We start from the raw sequence: 20,859 nt of genomic DNA on the forward strand, positions 1-20,859 counted from the left end.
AAAACAAAACACTAGAAACAGGGTTTTCATCTAATTCCCATTTGGCGACTACTACCCACACAGAGACACAATGAAGATTTACTCAGCAGTAATAAATACCTAAGCAGGCAGATGATGTGTGGACTTGTCATTTGACTTCTGGAAAATGGAATACAAGCACAAAGGATTTTTTTAGCTGCATGTTTGACCTTGCCCTCCACAGTACCTGTCTTCAACAATGTCTACAGAGGTGTATTAGCTTCCCCTGAAACCTCCCCCACTCAATGTGGATTGCCTAATGAAGTTGCCTCACATTATGAACTACAGGGGGAAGAAAGTTCTCTTTGGGCCATTTTTACTTACGGATCCTTTGGCGAAGTTAACCTGTTTCTAAACAAACTTCATCAATTAAGCCAGCCAACGCATCCTAAACTATGTCTAGATTTAAATGTGTGCTTTTTCTCCTATTTTACAACAGGAAATAGTGAGCAGCTGGCAGTTTGTGATGTGCCTACTTAATTTTTTTTTAATTTCAAGTAAAAAGATTGTGAAGCAAAAAAAACACACACACACAAAACAAAAAAAAAGCAAAACAAAAACCCAAAACAAAAAAAAATTGGCATAGTTAGCCACCAAAACCACAAGCTGTTACTGCCTTCACAAAGCTTTTGCAACTAAAGTCTCCTTTTTTTGCCCGCCCAATCGGTCACTGTAAAATTTGTACTTATTTGTACTGAGCTTTGGATCAGGGCTTTAAAAAAATACATTTTCTTACTGAAGTCACGAGGACCTCTTAATTGGTGACAAAATCCAACTTAGTCTTGGCACACGCTTTATTATCTTCGCCAGATGGATCGCAGCTTCGCGAGGAGCCCTGCCGGCCCGAATGACTTCGCTGGCAGCACAGTCGGAAGTTATTTTTTTCTCCGCTCGCCACTAGGCTGCACTAGATCAAGGATACTGTGGCAAATATGCGTCATTTCATTAAAAAAAAAAAAAAAAAAAGGTAGAATCATCACGTGACAAGAGCGGGTAAGAGAAAACAAAAGCCAAAACGATCGAGTTTTTCATTGAAATCCCTTTTAAATCGCTTTCCGTCAAAGGCCAAAGGAGCTGAACAGTATCAAATCCCGGTTAGCAGGTTTTTTCCCCCGGTACCGCTTCACAAGCTCCCCAGTTCTCCGCTTTCAGGTTCCTTTCCACTCCACTACGATAAGCCAGGGGCAAGGCCTCCTTAAGTTAAGGGTTTTTGCCAAAAAAGCCTGGGTCGCCCCCTGGGAAGGTCCCTATTTAGGGGTTTATCGGGAGGGGACTGAGCCTGACGAGGCTGCAGGGCCGCGAGGCCCCGCCCCCCCCGAGGTTCCCAGCACGCCCCGCGCGGGGAGGACTCGGCGGCGGGGGAGGGGCGGAGGAAGGGGCGGAGCCAGGGGTGAGAAGGGCGTCGGTTTTGCGACAGGGGCGGTGCGGTGCGGAAGCGGAAGTGGAGGGTGCGCTTGGCGGCGGCGGCGGGAGCTGCGGAGTCGGGAATCAAAACAAAGGGCTTGGGGGGGGCGGGGGGGAAGGCGGCGGGGCCGGAATGTGAGCGGAGGTGGAGCCGGCGGCTGAGGTGAGTTCCCGACGCTCCCATTGCTCTGGGGCCACAAGGCTGGAGAGGGGGAGAGTGTCCCCTCCTTCTCCTGCTTCTTGCGGGCGGGGGTGGGGGAGGCTAGCTAGTCCCGAGGGGAAGGACTGGTACCCACCTTTCAGGCCCCCGCTAAAGGTTCAGTTGTCTCCTTTTCAGGTTAGTTTACGACTGTCATTGCAGCGCTGCTGCTGCCCTTTGAGGGTGTTTGGCTACCTGCCCACACTTGTTTCTCTGCTCCCTACGGGGCCATCCAGGTGTGGAGAGCAAGCCTTCTAGAGGAGTGTGTACAGTGCAAGTTTAAGAGAGGAAGAAAAGGGCTGGGGTTTTTGTAACCCGCTCTAGCGTTTTGCATTCTCCTCGGTCTGTGAGCACTGCCTAGGGTGTAGCCTCTGGCTAGACCGAGAGTATTAAGTTGCCTTTTGGCCTGAGCCACTCCCACAAATTGTATTGCGACACAGTGATAGACCTTTTAGAGTTTTCCTGTTACTTTTCTGGTATTACCTAGAGCTTTCCGGTTACATCTTTTGGAATTTCCGACATCTCTGAACGGAAATATGTTTTGCATGCAAGTAGATTGAAACCTAAAGGATCTTCGTAGACATTTACTTCACTCTTCATTCAACAATAATTGATATATGCCAGACACAGAGAATACAGTAATGAATAAGAAAACATGGTCAGTGCTGTCTTGGAGTTTATATTTAAAATATTTAAATATTTTATATTTTTATATAACAAAAAAGCAAGCAAGGAAGATAATTTTAGGTAGAAGAGCTATGAAAGAGAACAATAAAAGAAACCAGGAACGGGATGGAGCGATGTGTGGTGTCCAGGACTAGATCAGGTGTTGAGAGAAGGCCACTGCTGCTTTGACTGTCTCATTTAATACCAACAACAAACTTCTGAAGTTGTTACTGCTATTATCAGGCCCATTTTACAGATGGTATTTGCAGTTCAGACATGTTGTGTGTTGTCCAAAGCTGTACAGAGAGGAAGCAGCAGAATTGGGACTATTAGGAGGATGAAGACAGTCTGACATCGCAGTCTGTGCTCTCATCCACGTTCTGAATTGCTCAAAGACTCTGAGATATCATGGCAGAAGTAAGACTGCCACTCAAATGGAACAGAACTTGGCTTTGGCTATCTAAATGCCTTGATGTCATTTGAAGGAATATTTGGGAAAATTTCCAAGTGCAGGCTACTAACAAGCTAATATGTTTGTGCTTTCTGTTGCTTGTGAGTGACAGTGAAAGTACCTCCAGTGGTGCAAAGAGGTGGCTCTGTTCCATTTCTAATTGTGTGATAGTGGGCAAGTGACAAAATTTCATAAAATTTGTTTCCACCTCCATAAACATGGCTAATTTTTCCCTGTCTTTCTCATAGATTTGTGGTGGTGGTGGTGGAGGGGAATGAGGACATAAGTGAATCTCATTGTCTACTTGTTTTCATCATTGTATCCCTTGCCAAGCACAGGCATGCTACATAGTAGATACTAAGTAAATATTCATTGAATGAGGAAGTAACTAATGTTAAATACAAACTCTTTGTAAACTATATTTTACTTGCCATGTTAGCTCACTTCTGGAATTGGCCTTGAAGAGGCTTGAGAGGGCATGCTGAAGTTGTGTATATCATGAACACCACAATTTTTATGATCTGGAGAGGAGATTCTTAGGGGATATGCTATCTGTATTTTTTTATGTCTGTATTTAAGAGGAAACACAAGTACCATAATTTACTATCACTGTGGCGGGTAACTCCATCTTTATCTCCAGATAAGCTCCAGTTTTTGTGAGTAAATAGCTGCTTCTCTCATTCGACAAATATTTACTTGCTGTACACTATGTAGGAGGCTCTGTGCTTGGCACAAGCAATACAGTCGTGAAGACAAACAGATGGTGGGGCTCTTTATCTGATTTTTCTTCCCAGGGAAGATGGACAGGGGAGAAATTAGGCACATTCTGCAGAGGTAAGAACCTGAAACCTAATGAAGGTTTGTAGCTTTCACATAGCGGCCAAATAATAAATATTTTTGACTCTGCGGGCCATGTAGTCTCTGTTGCAGGTAATCAACTGTGCAATTGTAGTGCAAAAACAGCCTTAGACAGAACTTAAATAATCATGGCTGTGTCTCAAATAAAACCCATCATAGACACTGAGATCTGAATTTCATGTAACTTCGCCACCAAATATTATTATTCTTTTGATTTTTCCCAAGAATGAAAAGATGTAAAATACATTCTTAGTTCACAGGTCATTTAAATACAAGCAGTGGGCTGGGTTGGGCTGGCAGGCTTAGTTTGCCTACCCCTGCTCTATGGGATCTGTTCCCTGTGTCTTAGATAGAGTGCATATATAGTCATCTCTCCCCTCATGTTACTGTGTAGACATTAAAATCTTATTAGGGAGGTAGCCAAAAGCAGTTCTTTTCTATATGCTCAGGAACTTCTGAAAGATAAATTAATAACCTTAAAATGGCCATTTTCGGTACTCCTAAGGTGGTAGTTGGGGTTTGATGGCAAGGGCTTGGAAATGAGGTTCAGATGTCCTTGCTCTTGGCAGGCTGCCTGCATGCCCAGTGGCTACTATTGATTTAATCTGCTCTTATTGTCCTGTTTAAGACTCGTGAGAGTGTTGTTACTCTGGAGTAGATGCAGCACATCTGGGACTTGAGATTTCTCTGTTAGATTTTTGGTCGGATATCAGATTGCACTTTTATAATAGGTAAACTAAGAAGTTGGTTCGATTTGTTCTGTAGCGAAATCAAATTCAAAGTCCACAGAGGTTACTTAATTTGGACCTTCCATACTCTTATTGAAGACACAGTGGGATAGGTGGCTCTGAAATCAATTTCACAGTCTTACATAATTGGGAATGAGGACATGGGGTTGTACTTTTACTAAAATTACATGCTTGCTTCTGTTAACTTTTTGACTCTCACAAATAGAGTCTTTTGGGAGAGATAGTCAGGAAGAATTAAGATGTGCCATAGAAGAAGTCTACTTAGGGCCAGAGGGGGTTGAAGAGGAGAGAGTTCACTCAGGGAAATGCAGGTGTCCAAGATTTGGCTACTTCTCTCAAGCATGGCTGAAAAGGAATAGGGCTCATCCAGGGTTCTTTTTTTTTCTCCTTTTTTGGCTGCCCCACGGTATATGGAGTGCCTGGGCTAGGGATCAGATCTGAGCTGCAGTTGCAACCTATGCTGCAGCTGCAGCAATGCCATATCCTTAACTCACTGTGCTGGGCAGGCCAGGGATCAGGCCTACATCCCAGCGCTCCAGGGATCCCTCCAATCCCATTGTGCCACAGTGGGAACTCCCAAGGTTCATTTTTATTTGAAAAGCTATGAACTATAAGGAATGGGAGCTTATAGTGTTTTTTTTTTTTTAATCAGATTGATATAGTTAGAATTCAAGCATAGTCAACCGAGTTTACCAATTTTAGTAAGCTGTGATACGATTTGATAGCCATTTTGCTTTTGTTCCTTAAGATCTGACTTGTTGAGAGCCATTGCACCATAAATATAGTTGTAGTCTCACATTTCAGTAGTAAAATTTGTACTTATACAAATAGATAACATTGAAATCTCATTCTTAACAGGGTGGAAGAATGAAAGAAAAGAAAGATGAAAGAATGTTGAACTACTTTGGCTGGCTGTATGATGGAAGGAAAAGGAACTGAGAACTCCTGCAGCAGAACACTTGGATGGCTTCAACAAGATAATGACGCTAAGCCATGGCTTTGGAAATTCTCTAATTGCTTTTCTCGTCCTGAGCAAACATTGCCACTTAGTCCCCAAACGGTAACTATGTGCAAAACTAAGGACATAGCATATTCCTTATGCTAAAGATGAGCGCTCCATTGGGTCCGGGGTCTGTGCTACGTTTTTCCTTGCATCCTGCTTATGTTACTCCTCGTAACACCTTATTATAATTCCTGACTCAGTAAGGGCATAATTTTTAAACTTCTATGCTTCCACACTAAGTAGCAGTAGATGCTTTAAATATGTGATGTTAAAGTTTGGGGGAATATTTGTTTCTCATTCAAGTCACAGAGTCCAAAGACAAAATCCACATTGTAGAGTAAAATTGGAGGAAAGTACAAAATAGATATTATTTTACTGTAGCCTTCTGAGTTTTGTGTCTTAAAATCAAAGACTGATAGGATCTTATGGATGGTCTTTTTCTGTTCAACATTTCTCTTGAATATTTAAATATGTCTAGAACTCCTTCGTCTTTTGATAAGGATTTTGACCTTTTTCTTTAATTTTTTTTTTAAATTTTATTTATTTATTATTATTATTTTTGTCTTTCTGCCTTTTCTAGGGCCACTCCGCGGCATATGGAGGTTCCCAGGCTAGGGGTCCCAGAGGAGCTGTAGCCATGGGCCCACACCAGAGCCACAGCAACACGGGATCCGAGCCACATCTGTGACCTACACCACGGCTCATGGCAATGCCAGATGCTTAAGCCACTGAGCGAGGCCAGGGATTGAACCCACAACCTCATGGTTCCTAGTGGGATTCATTTCCGCTGTGCCATGACGGGAACTCCAATTTTGACTTTTTTCTGATTTCATTTCCTGCATCGTGTTACCACCTTTCTTTTTTTTTCTTTTTTTGCTCTTGTAATGGGGATTAAAATGAGACTTTACTATGAATTTATAAAGCAGGTATTGATGATGACTTTCTAAAAAATCTATTTTATCGCCTGTCTTCTCCAGGTTTTCATTATGTAGTTTTGTTGCATGGCATCAGTCATTGGGGGTATTTCAGAGGGATTTTACTTTAGGGGCAGTTTGTACTGAGGGTTGGCAGTTCAAGCTGGGCTTCCTGGAGTAGCAGTCGTGGCCCTCCTGGAGTCACATGATACCGAATTGGGCTGTCAGCATCACAGATCCAGGATCTCAGTTTTGTCTGTGGTACCCAGAACTGAGGACATTCAAGGAGACCAAGTCACAATGACCCTCCCTGCCCATAAGAGCTAGATCTGTATAAATCAGAAGAGGGTAGAACACACTGCTCATTGGCCATCAGACCAATGATGTCACCTCCCTTTTCGGAAAAGTCTAACTGAAAATCCAGATTTGTCCCAAATGAGTCTTCCCTCCCAGGTGAGTGTAGAGTCATAGCAAAAGAAGCAAAGTCATAGCAGGCAGATGGCCCTTCTGTGCTCTGAGGGGTGAGCATGTGTGTCTCAGTCATCAAGACCATCCTCTCCGTCGTCGTCATGCCTGCCCTCAGCCGGTAAGGGCCACTGATGACTTAGATCCCCTTTCCGTGGCTCCATGCTCTGCTGAGTGCTTGGTGTGCCCCGTCCCATTTTATTCTTCTAACTGTAGGAGGTGCATGCTCTTGTTCCCAGTTGAAGGATGATAAAACCAAAGCATAGCGAGGTTAAAGTCATTTACCCAAGAGCATAAAGCCATTGAGTATCCCATTCAGACCCGGGTCTCTGACACCAGTGCCATGCTACAGCCTTTATACACACATGGCCTCATGTGGCTGTGGTGAGGTGTATGACAAACTAGGTCTCTTGTGTCTTTTTCCCAAGTAGTTTTCTAATTACTCTCATTTTTCCCATTGGCTACAAAGTCATTGTTGGCGTCATGGCTTTAGGTCATGATATCCCAGGGTTTGTTAAATGTCATCAGCAACACCTTTAAGACCTATTCATGGATGGGCCACTGGGCGGATGGCTCATCTCATCCATAGCGTTTGAGATTTTCTCCGCTGGAGAACCTTACTAAAATCACCTGTGGTCTGACTGCAGGAACCATCAGTGCGCTTAGCCTGTAGGCCGTCTTTAGTGAATGCTCTTGGGACTTGGTTGTTTTTCTACCACCTATTTTGGTCTTCAGAAGACCCTGGGAGGCAAGGGGAAGTTATCAAAGGGAAGCCACTGAGGCATAGATGGTTCATCAGGCTTGCTGAGAATGTAAACAGACCCCCTTCCCCAGTCTCTTAAAATTCGGGAGGACACGGTCTTCATTTTAGTTGTCTGTTTCAGTGTTCACCTCCCGCAGACCTCTGAAGAATGCCCCTGGTTTTAGCTGTCATGCCATTGTGTGTGGTTGTCATTGAGTGATGTCAATAGGCTTGAACACTATTTCCATTTCAGTGTGAGTAACCCCAGATCACGGGCTTCGTAGCATTAACTTGTGTTCTGGTTTTCTTTTCTCAGAAAGATTACATGGAGAACAAGAAAGTTGCTGTGGAATTAAAGGATGTACCATCTCCCCTTCATGCTGGCTCTAAACTTTTTCCAGCAGTCCCACTTCCAGATATCCATTCTCTTCAGCAACCTAAAATACAGCTTTCAACTGTCCCCAAAGTAAGCTGCTGTGCGCATTGCACTAATGACCCCTCCACTTCGCCAATGCGTTTTGGTAGTGGCGGTGGCGGTGGCGGAGGCACCGGTAGCTTGATTCCCCCGGGTGCACTGTTAGACTCACAAAGCACCAGGACAATCACGTGTCAGGTAGGGTCAGGGTTTGCTTTCCAGTCCGCCTCTTCACTCCAGAATGCCTCAGCTAGGAACAGTTTGGCCGGCGTTGCAAGTGACTTTCCCAGCATGTGTCTAGAAAGTAACCTCTCTTCCTGCAAACACCTGCCGTGTTGTGGAAAGCTCCATTTCCAATCCTGTCATGGTAATGGGCACAAGCTCCATCAGTTTCCGGCTCTCCAGAGCTGCACATCCTCCGCTGGCTATTTCCCCTGCTCTGATTTCACAAGTGGGGCTCCCGGGCACTTGGAAGAGCACATTTCACAGTCGGAGCTAACGCCTCACTTATGCACCAACTCTTTGCACCTAAATGTGGTACCTCCGGTTTGTTTAAAGGGCTCACTTTACTGCGAAGACTGTCTAAACAAGGTTTGTATCTTTTTATTTGTTATGTTGGGTGCAACGGAGGTTTGAGGAATGACTTTTTTAAATCAAGTGGATGTATCTCGAAAGAAATCTTTATTGTGCCTGGGGTTGAAGACTCCCTCGTGATGTGGCTTTCTCCCCATCCGGGTAACTGCTGGTCCTGAAAGAAGCACAGGGAGGGAGCATTCAAACAAAGTGTAGAGTAATTATTTATTAGTTTATGCTCTTAGAGTCTCCTGCAATAAACCTCTTTCCTACATGCGACCTTAGCTCGGCAAAGCCTCGTGTCCTGTTTTGTCTTTAAAAGCTCGAGCACAATTGTGATTTCATATAGCTAGCACCCACCTGATACGTGGACCCATTCATGTAACGTAGGTAACTGCGTGTTGGCCTTTTGTAATAACTGGGGAACTTGAAACTTGGCTTCCTTTTTTTTCTGAAAGGAAAACTAAATAAGACTTGACTTCCTTTTATGTAAAACATGTCTGAGGTCTGCAGTGTGGCAGACACATGCCCCAGCACGCAAAGGTCTGCTCGTGTGACTCTCTTCCCTGGTCATTTCAAGCCACTTCCGAAGTGAGTTTATGCGTTGATAGCCAGTAGTTCTGGGAACAGTAATTTGAAAATGACGTTTTATCAGAGGTTTGCAGGTGGAAAGGAGAAACACTTAGCATGTGTTTTCAGTTGTTGTATGTAACTCTAGGTTCTGAAATGACGTGTCTGAAACCTCCTCCTCTTTTTAAAAACATTTTAAAACAGCCGGCAAGAAATAGTGTAATTGATGCTGCTAAAGTCTGGCCAAATATACCACCTCCAAATACTCAAACTGCACCTGTTACTATTCCTCTGTGTAATGGCTGTGGAACCAAAGGAACAGGGAAGGAGACCACGTTGTTATTGGCGACCAGTCTAGGCAAAGCTGCTTCGAAATTTGGTAAATGACAGTATCGTATACAATACGCGTATTTAAATAGTTGTCCATACCTGATACTAACACTGCATCTAACCGCCTTTAAAAGATTCCTTGTGGTTCTAAGGCTACTGTGTATGTGAGTCTCCATTTCCATCTCTTGGTAGAAACCTCTTTATTCTTACCCGTAAGTCACTCACCCTTTATGTTGTGCTGAGGCTGTTTAAGATCAGAAGCTATATATATATATATATATATATATATATATATATATAAACGGGGAGTATATTAGAAACAAATGCTGGAAGGGACTTGGTGTCAACTTCGGTTCAAAATCACTAGCTGGTTGTATCTTCCTAAGACATACTTAGTATTTAGGAAGATTTAGCAATAGCTGATGAAAAACAGTGTTTGAAAACCTAAGACCATTTACCCAAAAAGTAGTTGATGTGATATGTTATCTTTTAAAAATATTTTTTGTTGAAGCAGATGTGACTGCAGTGTTAAAACTCACTTAGGGAGTTCCCTAACAGCAGGTTAAGGATAGGGTGTTGTCGCTGCTGTGGCGAGGGTTTGACCCCCTGGCCAAGAACTTCTGCATGCCATGAGTGCCGCCAAAAAAAGCACCATCATTTAAAATCAAAGATAGTAAGAACTTCACCCCTGGTCTTCTCTTCATTGTACTTCCGCACTGAGTGGGTAGAGGATGAAGATCAAGGCCTGTCCATTTAGGAACGAGTTAGTGTTGAGAGGCGCTTAACTGGTCAGCATGAGAATGGCTCGTGCTTTGTGATGGATTTATTGTGGGCTTAAAGTAACTTGACCTTTAGATTTGTTCCCTCCTAAAAGATAGGAATCAAAGCTTCGAGATGCTTTGGCAACTTAGAGTTGTTTTATTAAGGCAGCCAGTGAGGTTAGTAACCCTAAACTTAACATCATTCCACATCAGGTCCTTCCGTACAGTGTAGGGAACTATGTACAGTCTCTTGGGCTAGAACATGATGGAAGATGGTGTGAGAAAAAGAATGTGTATATGTGTGACTGGGTCACCATACTGTGCAGCAGAAATTGGCACAATGCTGTAAATCAACTATACTTCAGTAAAAAATTAACAAAAAAAGCACCAATCAATAATTTTGTTTTCCTGCCAGTAAGAATGATAGGCAGCTAACTATTTATTTTAACGTCACCTCTTTTTTCTTACCATGTGTAATTGAAAGTGTTAACATTTCTTAAGGGTCACCAGAAGTTGCGCCGCTGGCTGGACAGGTGCTAGAAAACTTACCCCCCATTGGAGTTTTTTGGGATATTGAAAACTGCTCAGTCCCCTCTGGCCGCTCAGCGACTGCAGTTGTCCAGAGAATCCGTGAGAAGTTTTTTAAAGGCCACAGAGAAGCAGAATTCATTTGTGTGTGTGACATCAGTAAAGAAAACAAAGAAGTTATTCAAGAGCTGAATAATTGCCAGGTAAGAAAAAGAATTTTTACCTGTTTTGGTAGAAGAATAAGCACATGTTATTATTTTTTTATTTTTTTATTTTTTGCTTTTTAGGGCTGCACCAAATGGCATATGGAAGTTCCCAGGCTAGGGGTCTGATTGGAACTACAGCTGCCGGCCTGTGCCACAGCCACAGCAACACAGGATCCGAGCTGAATCTTCGACCTATACCACAGCTCATGGCAACAATGAATCCTTAACCCACTAAGCCAGGCCAGAGATCAAACCTGCATTCTCATGGATGGATCCTGGTCAGGTTCGTTAACCACTGAGCCATGAAGGGACCTCCTGTTAATTTCGTTTTTTTTGAGAATTTAAGTTCAGCAGTTCCCTCGTGGTACAGTGGGTTTAGGATCCAGCATTGTCACTGTTGTGGCTTGGGTTGCTGCTGTGGTGTGGGTTCAGTCCCTGGCCTGAGAACTTTCACATGCTGTAGGTGCAGCCAAAAAAAAAATTTTTTTTCCAATTCAAAAATTTGTTCAAAAATATGCATTTCTGCTAAGTTTGTAAATAAAAGGAAATTAGCAAAAGATTAATTCTTAAATCATTTAATCATGTCTGATCTTTCAGTAAGGCTGGTTATATGTGATGAGTGCTTTCCTAGTATCGTGGTTACATGTATATCATTTCCTTTGATTTTCATAACTGCTCTGTTCCATAGTGGCAGAGTCACTGTCTGTTAAGATGTGGGCAGAACATGTAGCGATTTTCTACCCTCAGCTCTTGCTTATTTGTCCTTATTATAAACAAATGCAGGTAACTGTTGCCCACATCAATGCTACTGCAAAGAACGCTGCTGACGACAAGCTCCGCCAAAGCCTCCGAAGGTTTGCAAATACTCACACTGCTCCTGCCACAGTGGTTCTTGTGTCAAGTAAGTGTAGAAACATCTGGTGATTTCAGCTAAACTCACCGTGTCTGAATTACCATAGAAGCCAACAGGTGTGCCCCCATAGACGCTAAACCTCATGGGACGTGTTTAAGCTTTGCTTTGAAAACTGTTCAGAAAAAAAAAAAATGGCCTGCGTGGATTTCTGTGCTTTTCTCCGTGGAACATGAGTAAGGATTACTGTGGGGCCAAATTAAGTTTTTTTTAAAATGTAATTAAAAAAAAATCCTGTGCCCTCTTGCTAATTTAAAAAATCTGAGATGAATAGTTTTCAAAGTTGAGGCTCCCCAGAATATTAACGTTGGCTTCCTTTTACTCTTGGAAGTAGCGTGTCTTGCAGTTGAATACAAGGATATGGTAAAATCGTCTTCGCATGTTAATTCCTCTGATGGGAAATGTGTTCCTACTCTGAAAAGGGGTGGAGGAGGAGCCACTTTGAATAAGTCTTCTCAGTGGCGTCAATAGAGTTGACCCTCTGTCAAGTGTTTCTAATGTTTGGGGATGGGGGTGGGCTGTGCCTTTTCTTTCAGCTGATGTCAATTTTGCATTGGAACTTAGTGACCTGAGGCACAGGCATGGTTTCCACATCATTCTGGTCCATAAGAACCAGGCCTCCGAAGCCCTGCTGCATCATGCTAACGAGCTGATCAGATTTGAAGAGTTCATTTCCGACCTGCCCCCCAGGTTACCACTAAAAATGCCAGTAAGTGGGTTTGTGTCCTTACTGCTGTATTCCACCATGAGGCCATGGAGGTGCAAGACAGCCCTTAACAAGCGGCCTCCAAGCCCAGGTGAGGTTGTTGCTTGGCAATGGCTGGCCAGCTTTTGAAAGAGCCCTGGAAACTTTCGGTTCTTCTCTTACAGATACCCAGATAATTGATAGGTATGAGTTTTGCTTTTAGTTTTTCAAAATACCATAGGAAGTTGATTTTTAGATTTATGTTACGGACAACTACTGGCCAGTGTCTCCAGGACTAGCCATGTCTTGTGTCAGGTGGGTGGAGTTAATGGAATAAGAGTTGTTACTCTTTTCACTTCCAGGTTTTAGGGGGAAAGGTGATGGTGATGGAGTTCCCTCATGGCCCAGTGGGTTAAGGACCTGGTGTGCTGCGGCTCTGGTTACAACCATGATGCTGGCTTGATCCCTGGCCCTTGGGAACTTCCACAAGCTGCGAGTGCAGCCAAAAAAAAAAAAAAAGGAAATATGGTGATGGTTTGCACATACTCGGGGTGCTTGGAGTCAAATGAACAGCATGATGGGCCAGGTGTGGCATTTAATCTTCAAGCTTCGGCAGGCCTCTGAGCCTCTTGCCCATGGCTGCAATCCCTGCCATGCAGGGCATGGTGAGGAGTGGTAGTCACCACACCTGTAGCCTGTTAAGCCACTTGCTAGGCGAGTGTGCCCGTGTTTCCAGCAGGAGGAGCGTTTCTGATTGTCTGGATTTAGAATAAGACTGTTTACCGCAACACTGAACTTGCATTTAAGCCGTTTGGGGAATGTATGTGTAATTCCTCAACAGTAATAACAGAGAGCGGCGTGGGTGGGCCAAGAGAATGGGCAGTCCCATTCAGGAAATGCAGTTTTGGGTTTTTTGGCTTTTGGGGGTTTTTTTGGGCCACACTTGCAGCTCGAGGAAGTTCTCAGGCCCAACCCGAACCACACAGTGACCAGAGCTGCTGCAGTGACAATGCCAGATCCTTAACCTACTGTGCCACAAGAGAACTCCCATGAAATGCAGTTTTTACATGTTTTAACAACTTCAGAGCTACAAAAGCACTTTAGGAATGACTTCCCGTAGTGTCTTCGTTTTAGGGAGAAGGGAGTCAGCAGTTAGGAAAAGTAAGCAAGCCCCAGGAGGTCACACAGCCTGATTGTAGCAGAGCCGAGACTGGCTCTCAGTCTCCAGATTCAGGCACTTGCACTGCTGATCCCAGTGCCTTCCTGCTGCCCAGTGTGATCAGAGGCTGGCCCGAGATTCAGCACATGCTAAGGATGCTGCGCAGTTGGAGATACCAGAGAAGTAGCACGCACACCCTTCCTCAGCCTTTGGAGCTGCTCTCCTAATTCACTTTTGTTGTTATTCATTGTGTTTTTATTCTTCTGGCTATAGCTCCATTTCCTCCCTTCCACTTCTGTTTAGCACTCACTTTTTTAACCTGGAGGGTCTTTAAGTCAAATGGAGTATTTTAGGTGAGAGATTGCCCACTGTAGATAGAGATCCTGATGCCTTATGGTTTTAAAAAAAAAAAAAAAAAAAGCATTTGATCCCTGGCCTCGCTCAGTCGGTTCAGTGGGTTAAGGATCCAGTGTCGCTGTGGTATAGGCCAGCAGCTGCAGCTCCAGTTCAACCCCTAGCCTGGGAACTTCCATATACCGTGGGTGCGGCCCTAAAAAAAAAAAAAAAAAAAGAAAGAAAGAAAGAGGCAGAAGAGGGGATTTAAAAAAAAAAGAAGCATAAGATGATTATTGACAATATTAATCTTTTTTTTTTCCTGGTCTTTTTAGAGCTGCACCCACATAGGGAAGTTCCCAAAAGGGGTGGAATCAGAGCTGCAGCTGCCGGCCTACACCACAGCCACAACGTGGAATCTGAGCTGAGTCTGCAGCCTACACCACAGCTCATGGCAATGCCGGATCCTTAACCCACTGAGTGAGGCCAGGGCTCGAACCCACGTCTTCTTGGATAGTAGTCGGGTTTGTTACTGCTGAGCCACATTGGGAACTCCAACAACATTAAGTCTTGCCACATATTTTTTCTTATTCACCAACGTGATAATTCCATTCTATTTTATTTTATTTTATTATTTTTTTTGTCTTTTTGCCATTTCTTGCGCCACTCCCACAGCATATGGAGGTTTCCAGGCTAGAGGTCGAATTGGAGCTGTAGCTGCTGACCTGCGCCAAAGCCACAGCAATGCGGGATCCAAGCTGAGTCTGCGACCTACACCACAGCTCACGGCAATGTTGGATCCTTAACCCACTGAGCAAGGCCAGGGATCGAACCAGCAACCTCATGGTTCCTACTCGGATTCGTTAATCACTGAGCCATGATGGGAACTCCCCAAAGTGCTCATTTTAGAGAAATTTCTCTTTTGCTGTGTTTTTCAGTCTAAATAAGTTTTCTCTCTTCCATATAAATCTGTTGCACTCCTTCTAGGTTGCTAGCTATAGCTAGTTTGGAGATCACTCATTGTCCTATTATTTTCTATTCTGTATTTTCCCAATTTATCCTTTAATCTTTTTTCTTTTTAGGGCTGCACATGCGGCATATGCAAGTTCCCAGACTAGGGGTCAAATTGGAGCTGTAGCTGCAGGCCTGCACCACAGCAACACGGGATCCAAGTCACATCTGCGATCCTGTCACAGCTTGCAGCAATGCTAGATCCTTAACACACTGAGCGAGGCCAGGGACCGAACCCGCATTGTCATGGATACTAGTTGGGGTCTTAACTTGCTGAGCCATTAAGGAGTGGAGTTCCACATTAGGAACTCCACTCCTAGTCCTTCTTAATTTGAAATTGAATGTGCGCCCTTGAGTTAACCTGTTATAACACTTTTTCTCTGTGTCAACAGTGCCACACTCTGCTCTACGTTTATAACCTACCAGCAAATAAAGATGGCAAGAGCATCAGCAACAGACTCCGACGCCTGTCTGATAACTGTGGTGGGAAAGTGCTGAATATCACAGGATGCAGTGCAATTCTCCGCTTCATAAACCGGGATAGCGCGGAACGGGCTCTGAAGCGAATGGAAAACGAAGATGTCTTTGGTAATAGGATCATTGTGTCATTTACTCCAAAAAGTGGAGAACTCTGTGAAACAAAGAGTTCAAATGCAACTGCTGATAAAGCAAAGTCTCCCAAAAAACTTAAGAATCCAAAATTGTGCCTCATCAAAGATACAAGTGAACCATCTTCCAGTGCCAAAGCTGCACCTGGAAAAGGGTCGCAGGCAAATTCTGGATCTGCTACCAAAAATACCCATGTTAAAAGTTTACAGGTAATTGTGATACCTCTTGCTTTTGGAAGCTTATGATGTCTGTCTGTATGCTTGCTTGGTTTTGGTGTGTCCTTTTTTTCCATTTTTGAGGATACTCAGAGTCAGATTTTGTTTGTTTGTCAGTGCTTGCAGTGTGTGGAGGTTCCCAGGCAGAAATTGAACCCCTAACCACAGCAGTGACAGTACCAGATACTTAATCTACTGTTCCACCAGCAAACTCCCAGAGTCACATGTTTTCTATGTGAGTTCTGACACAGTTTGGGGACTTACCCATTAAACTCCCTTGCTCTTGTCTCTTTTAAGGAGCTGTGCCGCCTGGAGTCGAAGACCGGCGCTCGAATCAGTGAGCCCCAGCAAGGCCACCCGAGGCCAGTAGCACCTCCTCACAGAAACTCAAGTGCTGCAGCACTCACACCTAAAACCTCGGGGGCGGCAGAATCCGTTTACAAAACCAATCCGAAGTAGGTTCCAATAATCTCCCTCATAGTTGCTTGTCTTTTTTTTTTTCTTTTTTTTTTCTTTTTTTAGGGCCGCACGCACAGTTTATGGAAGTTCCCAGGCCTAGGCCTAGATGTCTAATAGGAGCTACAGCTGCCAGCCTACACCACAGCCACAGCCATGCTAGATCTGAGCTGTGTCTGTGACCCACGCCACAGCTCATGGCAACACCGGATCCTTAACCCACTGAGCAAGGCCTGGGATCGAACCTGCGTCCGCGTGGTTCCTAGTCAGGTTCCTTTCTGCTGAGCCACAACAGGAGCTCCTGCTGCTTGTCTTAATGTGAAGGAAAATGAGGGACCTTTTCCCTTCACTGTTTTCCTCCATTAGGAAAGAGAACCTCAGTGCCCGAAGTGTTCCCAGTTCTCCCGTCGAGAAAAAGGATAAAGAGGAGACTGTCTTCCAAGTGAGCTACCCCTCTGCTTTTAGCAAGCTGATCACTTCAAGGCAAGTTGGTCCTCTGCTCACCTCTCAGTCTTGGTCTTCTCGGTAAGTGGGGTTTTTCTGGTTGTTGTTGTTTCGTATGGGGTACGGGGTTGGCCCCACTTGCAGCACGCAGAAGTTCCCGGGCCAGGGATCAAACTCATGCCACAGTAGTGACAACGCCAGATCCTTAACACACGGAGCCATCAGGAAACTCCGCACACATACACTTTTTTTTGGTCGGTAAATAGTTCTTGATCTATGGAGTGGTTATGTGGAGTCGAAGAGGTTATGAAATAATGTGTTTGTTTAACAGAATTCAGGCAATACAGAAGTGCATAATTAAAAGAAATATTTCATCCGTCCTCTGCCAGCCCCCTTTTCCTCCAGTAACGTTGGGGGATATTGTTTCTCTCCATTTCTCTCTGCTCTGTGTGGGAATCTTGGTAAGCTGAGGTCAGAGAGAGAAGCCTGTCCCGGAGTCCTTGGCCCCTGATGGGAGGCATGTTGCAGTGTCCTTACCATGTCCTCACTATGTCCTCATCGTGTCATCATGCTGCGAGAAAGGCCCAAACCGACAGGCATTGGTTATTCTTACTCATGGAGTAGTAAGAGGGTTTGAAGAATGAGGGTCTCTGTTAACCACTGTAACACTCTGAACAGTGCAGAACTGATTTATGCTTCCTCAACACCCACTGACTAATTCTGGAAGCTTGGAAGACAGAAGGAGCTGCAGGGCCAGGTTGCATCCCACAAGCCCCTTCTCGCATCATTTTGGTTCTGATGAGCTGGAGAAGACGTGCTATGGAAAGTGACTCTGAGGCGTTCCCTGATGGTGCAGCAGGTTAAGGGCCTGGTGTCAGTGCTCTGGCTCAGGTCATTGCTGTAGTGTGTGTTTGATCCCTGGCCTGGGAACTTCCAAATGCTGTGGATGCCACAAAAAAAAAAAAAAAAAGGTGACTTTGTACCTGTAAAATGACATCTACAAATTCATATGGAAGTTTTTCTACGACAACATATGAGCAAGAATAACTAGCTTTCTCAGACCTGGGGGAGTGGGGGGAAAGGGGTAAATGAAAGCGGGAAGTTAATTCCTCAAGCCTGTCCGTAATTTCTGCCTTTAGCTTTAATCCAATAACAGAATATTTGGTATTAATTTATTTGTTGTTAATAAGAGGGTCAACAGATAGAACTTTTGGCAATTGAGTCTCAATCATGGAAGATAAAAAGATAATTTGAAAAGCAAATTGTATTGTGGAGGGCTGTTTTTGCACACCGCCAAACAAAATCCAAATGATATAAGCTAAATAAATAGAATACTGTTTTTAAAAAATAATATCAATATGTATGTTTTAAGCAGGAGTATGTCCCTAAACCCTTTCAACAGAGCATCCCCACTTGCTTTCAACGTTGCAAATTCAAGCGTTGCTGCCGACTGCCCAGACCCGTTTGCAAATGGTGCTGACATCCAGATCAGCAACATAGACTACAGATTATCCCGGAAGGAGCTGCAGCAGCTCATGCAGGAAGCATTTTCTAGGCACGGCAAGGTAACCTTTTCCCTGGCGTTCCTGCCTTTGTTTCAACCCTTGCTGGCCTTTCAAGTCAAGAGCACTTAGTTCAGTACCCATTACCACAGGCAGGAGGCAAGCGTTCCTGAGGAGCAGGAGCTCCCTCCTGTATTTCCTCTGGTCGCCTCTTGGTGGTGCTGTGTGCTCAGTGTTCAGCCCCAGAGGGCGAGAAGCCTGACAGGGAAGCGCTTGTGGTCACAGGCAGGGCTTTAAGTGGCACTTCGGGAAATAAAACATTAATGGGTTTTAATTAGCTCTGGCTGCTAAAATATGGAAATAGGATTCTAAAATAACATTGTCTATTCTGGTTAATGTCTTACTGTATCTGATTCAGTTTTTAGGTGCACTTTGCTAAAAATGCACCTTTTACTGATTCTTAAAACAGCGAGGCTCCCAGTTTTCACCGGGTCTGGAGAAGAACCAAAAGACTCCTTGCGTGTGTTGGCTCCTGAGTCTGCCTGGGAGAGCTCTGATGTGTCCGGGCGCACAGGCAGGCCAGGCTAGGGTCACCTCCCCAAGGTCACCCAGCCTAGCTCAGTCACATTTGGGTTGGCAGAAGTTGAGAGTTCAGGTCCCCCACGGCAGCGCTGAAGTCCACAAACCAGTTTCCTAATGATTCACCCTCCATTTTAAGACGACACGGTTCTGGGTAGACACAGCATTCTGCTCTTGTTCTGGCTGTAGGTGAAGAGTGTTGAGCTCAGCCCCCACACGGATTATCAGCTCAAAGCCGTCGTTCAGATGGAAAACTTACAAGAAGCAATCAGTGCGGTGAACAGCCTCCACCGATACAAAATTGGCAGCAAGAAGATCCTGGTCTCACTTGCCACAGGAGCTGCTAATAAATCACTCTCTTTACTGAGGTAAAGAGCAAACAGACAAGCCATTCATTTCAGGAACTAACATTTTTGGCCCAACAGCAATTTTAGAAATAATAAAAAGAGGCTTTATCCCATTCCCAACCCTCCTGTGCGGGTCACATAGGCAGTAGCTTGTGTTCTCCATCGATAGAGATAAAAATAGGGTAGATGTTAGACATAGTAGGTTTGACAGAAGCTAGTGAGAATAATTCACTCTCGTTCAAGTCATTAATCAAAGATGAAGTGCAGCTCACACTTGGCAGGCGCTTAGGAGTAAAATAATTATGCCGTGTATCCAGAATAGGTTCTAAAAATAGTAGACCTCTACAATAAAAGTTTGTAAGCTTGGAAAGTCTGAAATACTACCTTCTAATCTTAGGAGAAGGTAGATTTCTCTCTAAGGGGTAGATCTACAAAGCTTCAGGCTCTCAACTTGCAGATGTGTCTTTAATGTCAAATAGACACCCAGCCCCACAAGTCCACGTGATGACTAGATTAATCTTAAGAAGCTGGTAATGATTTTTATTCCTAAGATGCTTTTGACACACTCTACAGTATAAGTTTAAGGTGTGCAGCATCGTCTGTGCATTAGGAGCTAACAGTGTTGTAGGTCAACTATACTTGAAAATTATAAGCAACGCATAGAAAAAGAGGTTAGTTTTGTGGTTACGGGGGGGGGGGGGCAGTAATTGGACAAGGGTAATCAGAAGGTAGAAACTCCCAGTTAGAAGATAGATAAAGAGTTCCCATCATGGCGCAGTGGAAACAAATCTGACTAGTAACCATGAAGTTGCGGGTTCGATCCCTGGCCTCACTCTGTGGGTTAAGGATCTGGCATTGCCATGAGTTGTGGTGTAGGTTGCAGACAAGGCTCGGATCCCATGTTGCTGTGGCTGTGGTGTAGACCTGCAGCTATAGCTCTGATTCGCCCCTAGCCTGGGAACCTCCATATGCCGCAGGTGTGGCCCTAAAAGGACAAAAATAAATAAATAAATAAATACTAGGGTCATAAAGTACAACATGATTAACATAATTAACAGTGCTTTATTTTATGTACGGAAAGAGTTCTCATCATGAAGAAATTGTCTTTTATATTGTGTCTATATGAGATGATGGATGTTCACTTATTCTGGTAACATTTCCTGAGGTACACAAGTCAAAACTTCCCCATTATTTTAAGGTTTCTTTCTTTCTTTCTTTCTTTCTTTTTTTTTGACTGCCCCATGAAATATGGAGTTCCTGGGCCAGGGATCAGATCCAAGTGGCAGTTGCAACCTACACCGCAACTCTGGTAACACTGGATCCTTTAACCCACTGTGCTGGGCTGGAGAGCAAACCTGTGTCCTGGTGCTGCAGAGACAGCACCGATCCCATTGTGCCACAGCAGGAACTCCTACTTTAAGTTATTTTTTTAATTTCCTAGAGTAAAAGTAATACCCATGGAAGAAACTTTGGAAATTTCAGAAACATGTAAGGAACAGGGAACAAAAAATCATCCATAATCCTATGGCTCAAAGCCAGTCACTCTTAACAGTTTTTGTATCTTCAACTCTGGGAATTCCTTTCCCCTGTCTGTTATGAGCTGCACTGTAGCAGGAGATAGGCTTTTCTGCCTCTGCTCTGAATTAACAGTGTTTGTGTCAGTGACTAGTCAGTGTCTTTCTGATACACAGGTATGGAAAGCCCTGTGCTTGAGTCTGATAAGAATCCAAGTGTGTGACTTATTCTTTCTTCTTTCT

General features: G+C 44.1%; 1 protein-coding gene across 5 annotated transcripts in view; it reads left to right on the top strand.

The window, feature by feature from the left end:
- Window positions 1–1,471: 1,471 nt before the first annotated feature.
- MARF1 (meiosis regulator and mRNA stability factor 1) overlaps window positions 1,472–20,859 on the top strand; it is a 47,430-nt gene continuing 28,042 nt past the window's right edge. Inside the window, exons 1-13 of one of the 5 annotated variants that reach the window (XM_047780447.1) lie at window positions 1,472–1,585; window positions 5,204–5,405; window positions 7,786–7,935; window positions 8,443–8,475; window positions 9,232–9,406; window positions 10,620–10,849; window positions 11,636–11,753; window positions 12,299–12,471; window positions 15,343–15,768; window positions 16,072–16,229; window positions 16,597–16,755; window positions 18,050–18,239; window positions 18,945–19,123. In XM_047780447.1, coding sequence (XP_047636403.1) covers window positions 5,262–5,405; window positions 7,786–7,935; window positions 8,443–8,475; window positions 9,232–9,406; window positions 10,620–10,849; window positions 11,636–11,753; window positions 12,299–12,471; window positions 15,343–15,768; window positions 16,072–16,229; window positions 16,597–16,755; window positions 18,050–18,239; window positions 18,945–19,123 — 2,135 coding nt within the window. In that variant the 5' untranslated portion in view covers window positions 1,472–1,585; window positions 5,204–5,261. Of the gene's footprint in view, window positions 1,586–5,203; window positions 5,406–7,785; window positions 8,476–9,231; window positions 9,407–10,619; window positions 10,850–11,635; window positions 11,754–12,298; window positions 12,472–15,342; window positions 15,769–16,071; window positions 16,230–16,596; window positions 16,756–18,049; window positions 18,240–18,944; window positions 19,124–20,859 lie in introns of all 5 variants that reach the window. The other 4 variants (XM_047780444.1, XM_047780445.1, XM_047780448.1 and 1 more) reach the window with 4 other exon arrangements.

Source organism: Phacochoerus africanus, chromosome 5, assembly GCF_016906955.1.
Source record: "Phacochoerus africanus isolate WHEZ1 chromosome 5, ROS_Pafr_v1, whole genome shotgun sequence".
NCBI lineage: Eukaryota > Metazoa > Chordata > Mammalia > Artiodactyla > Suidae > Phacochoerus > Phacochoerus africanus.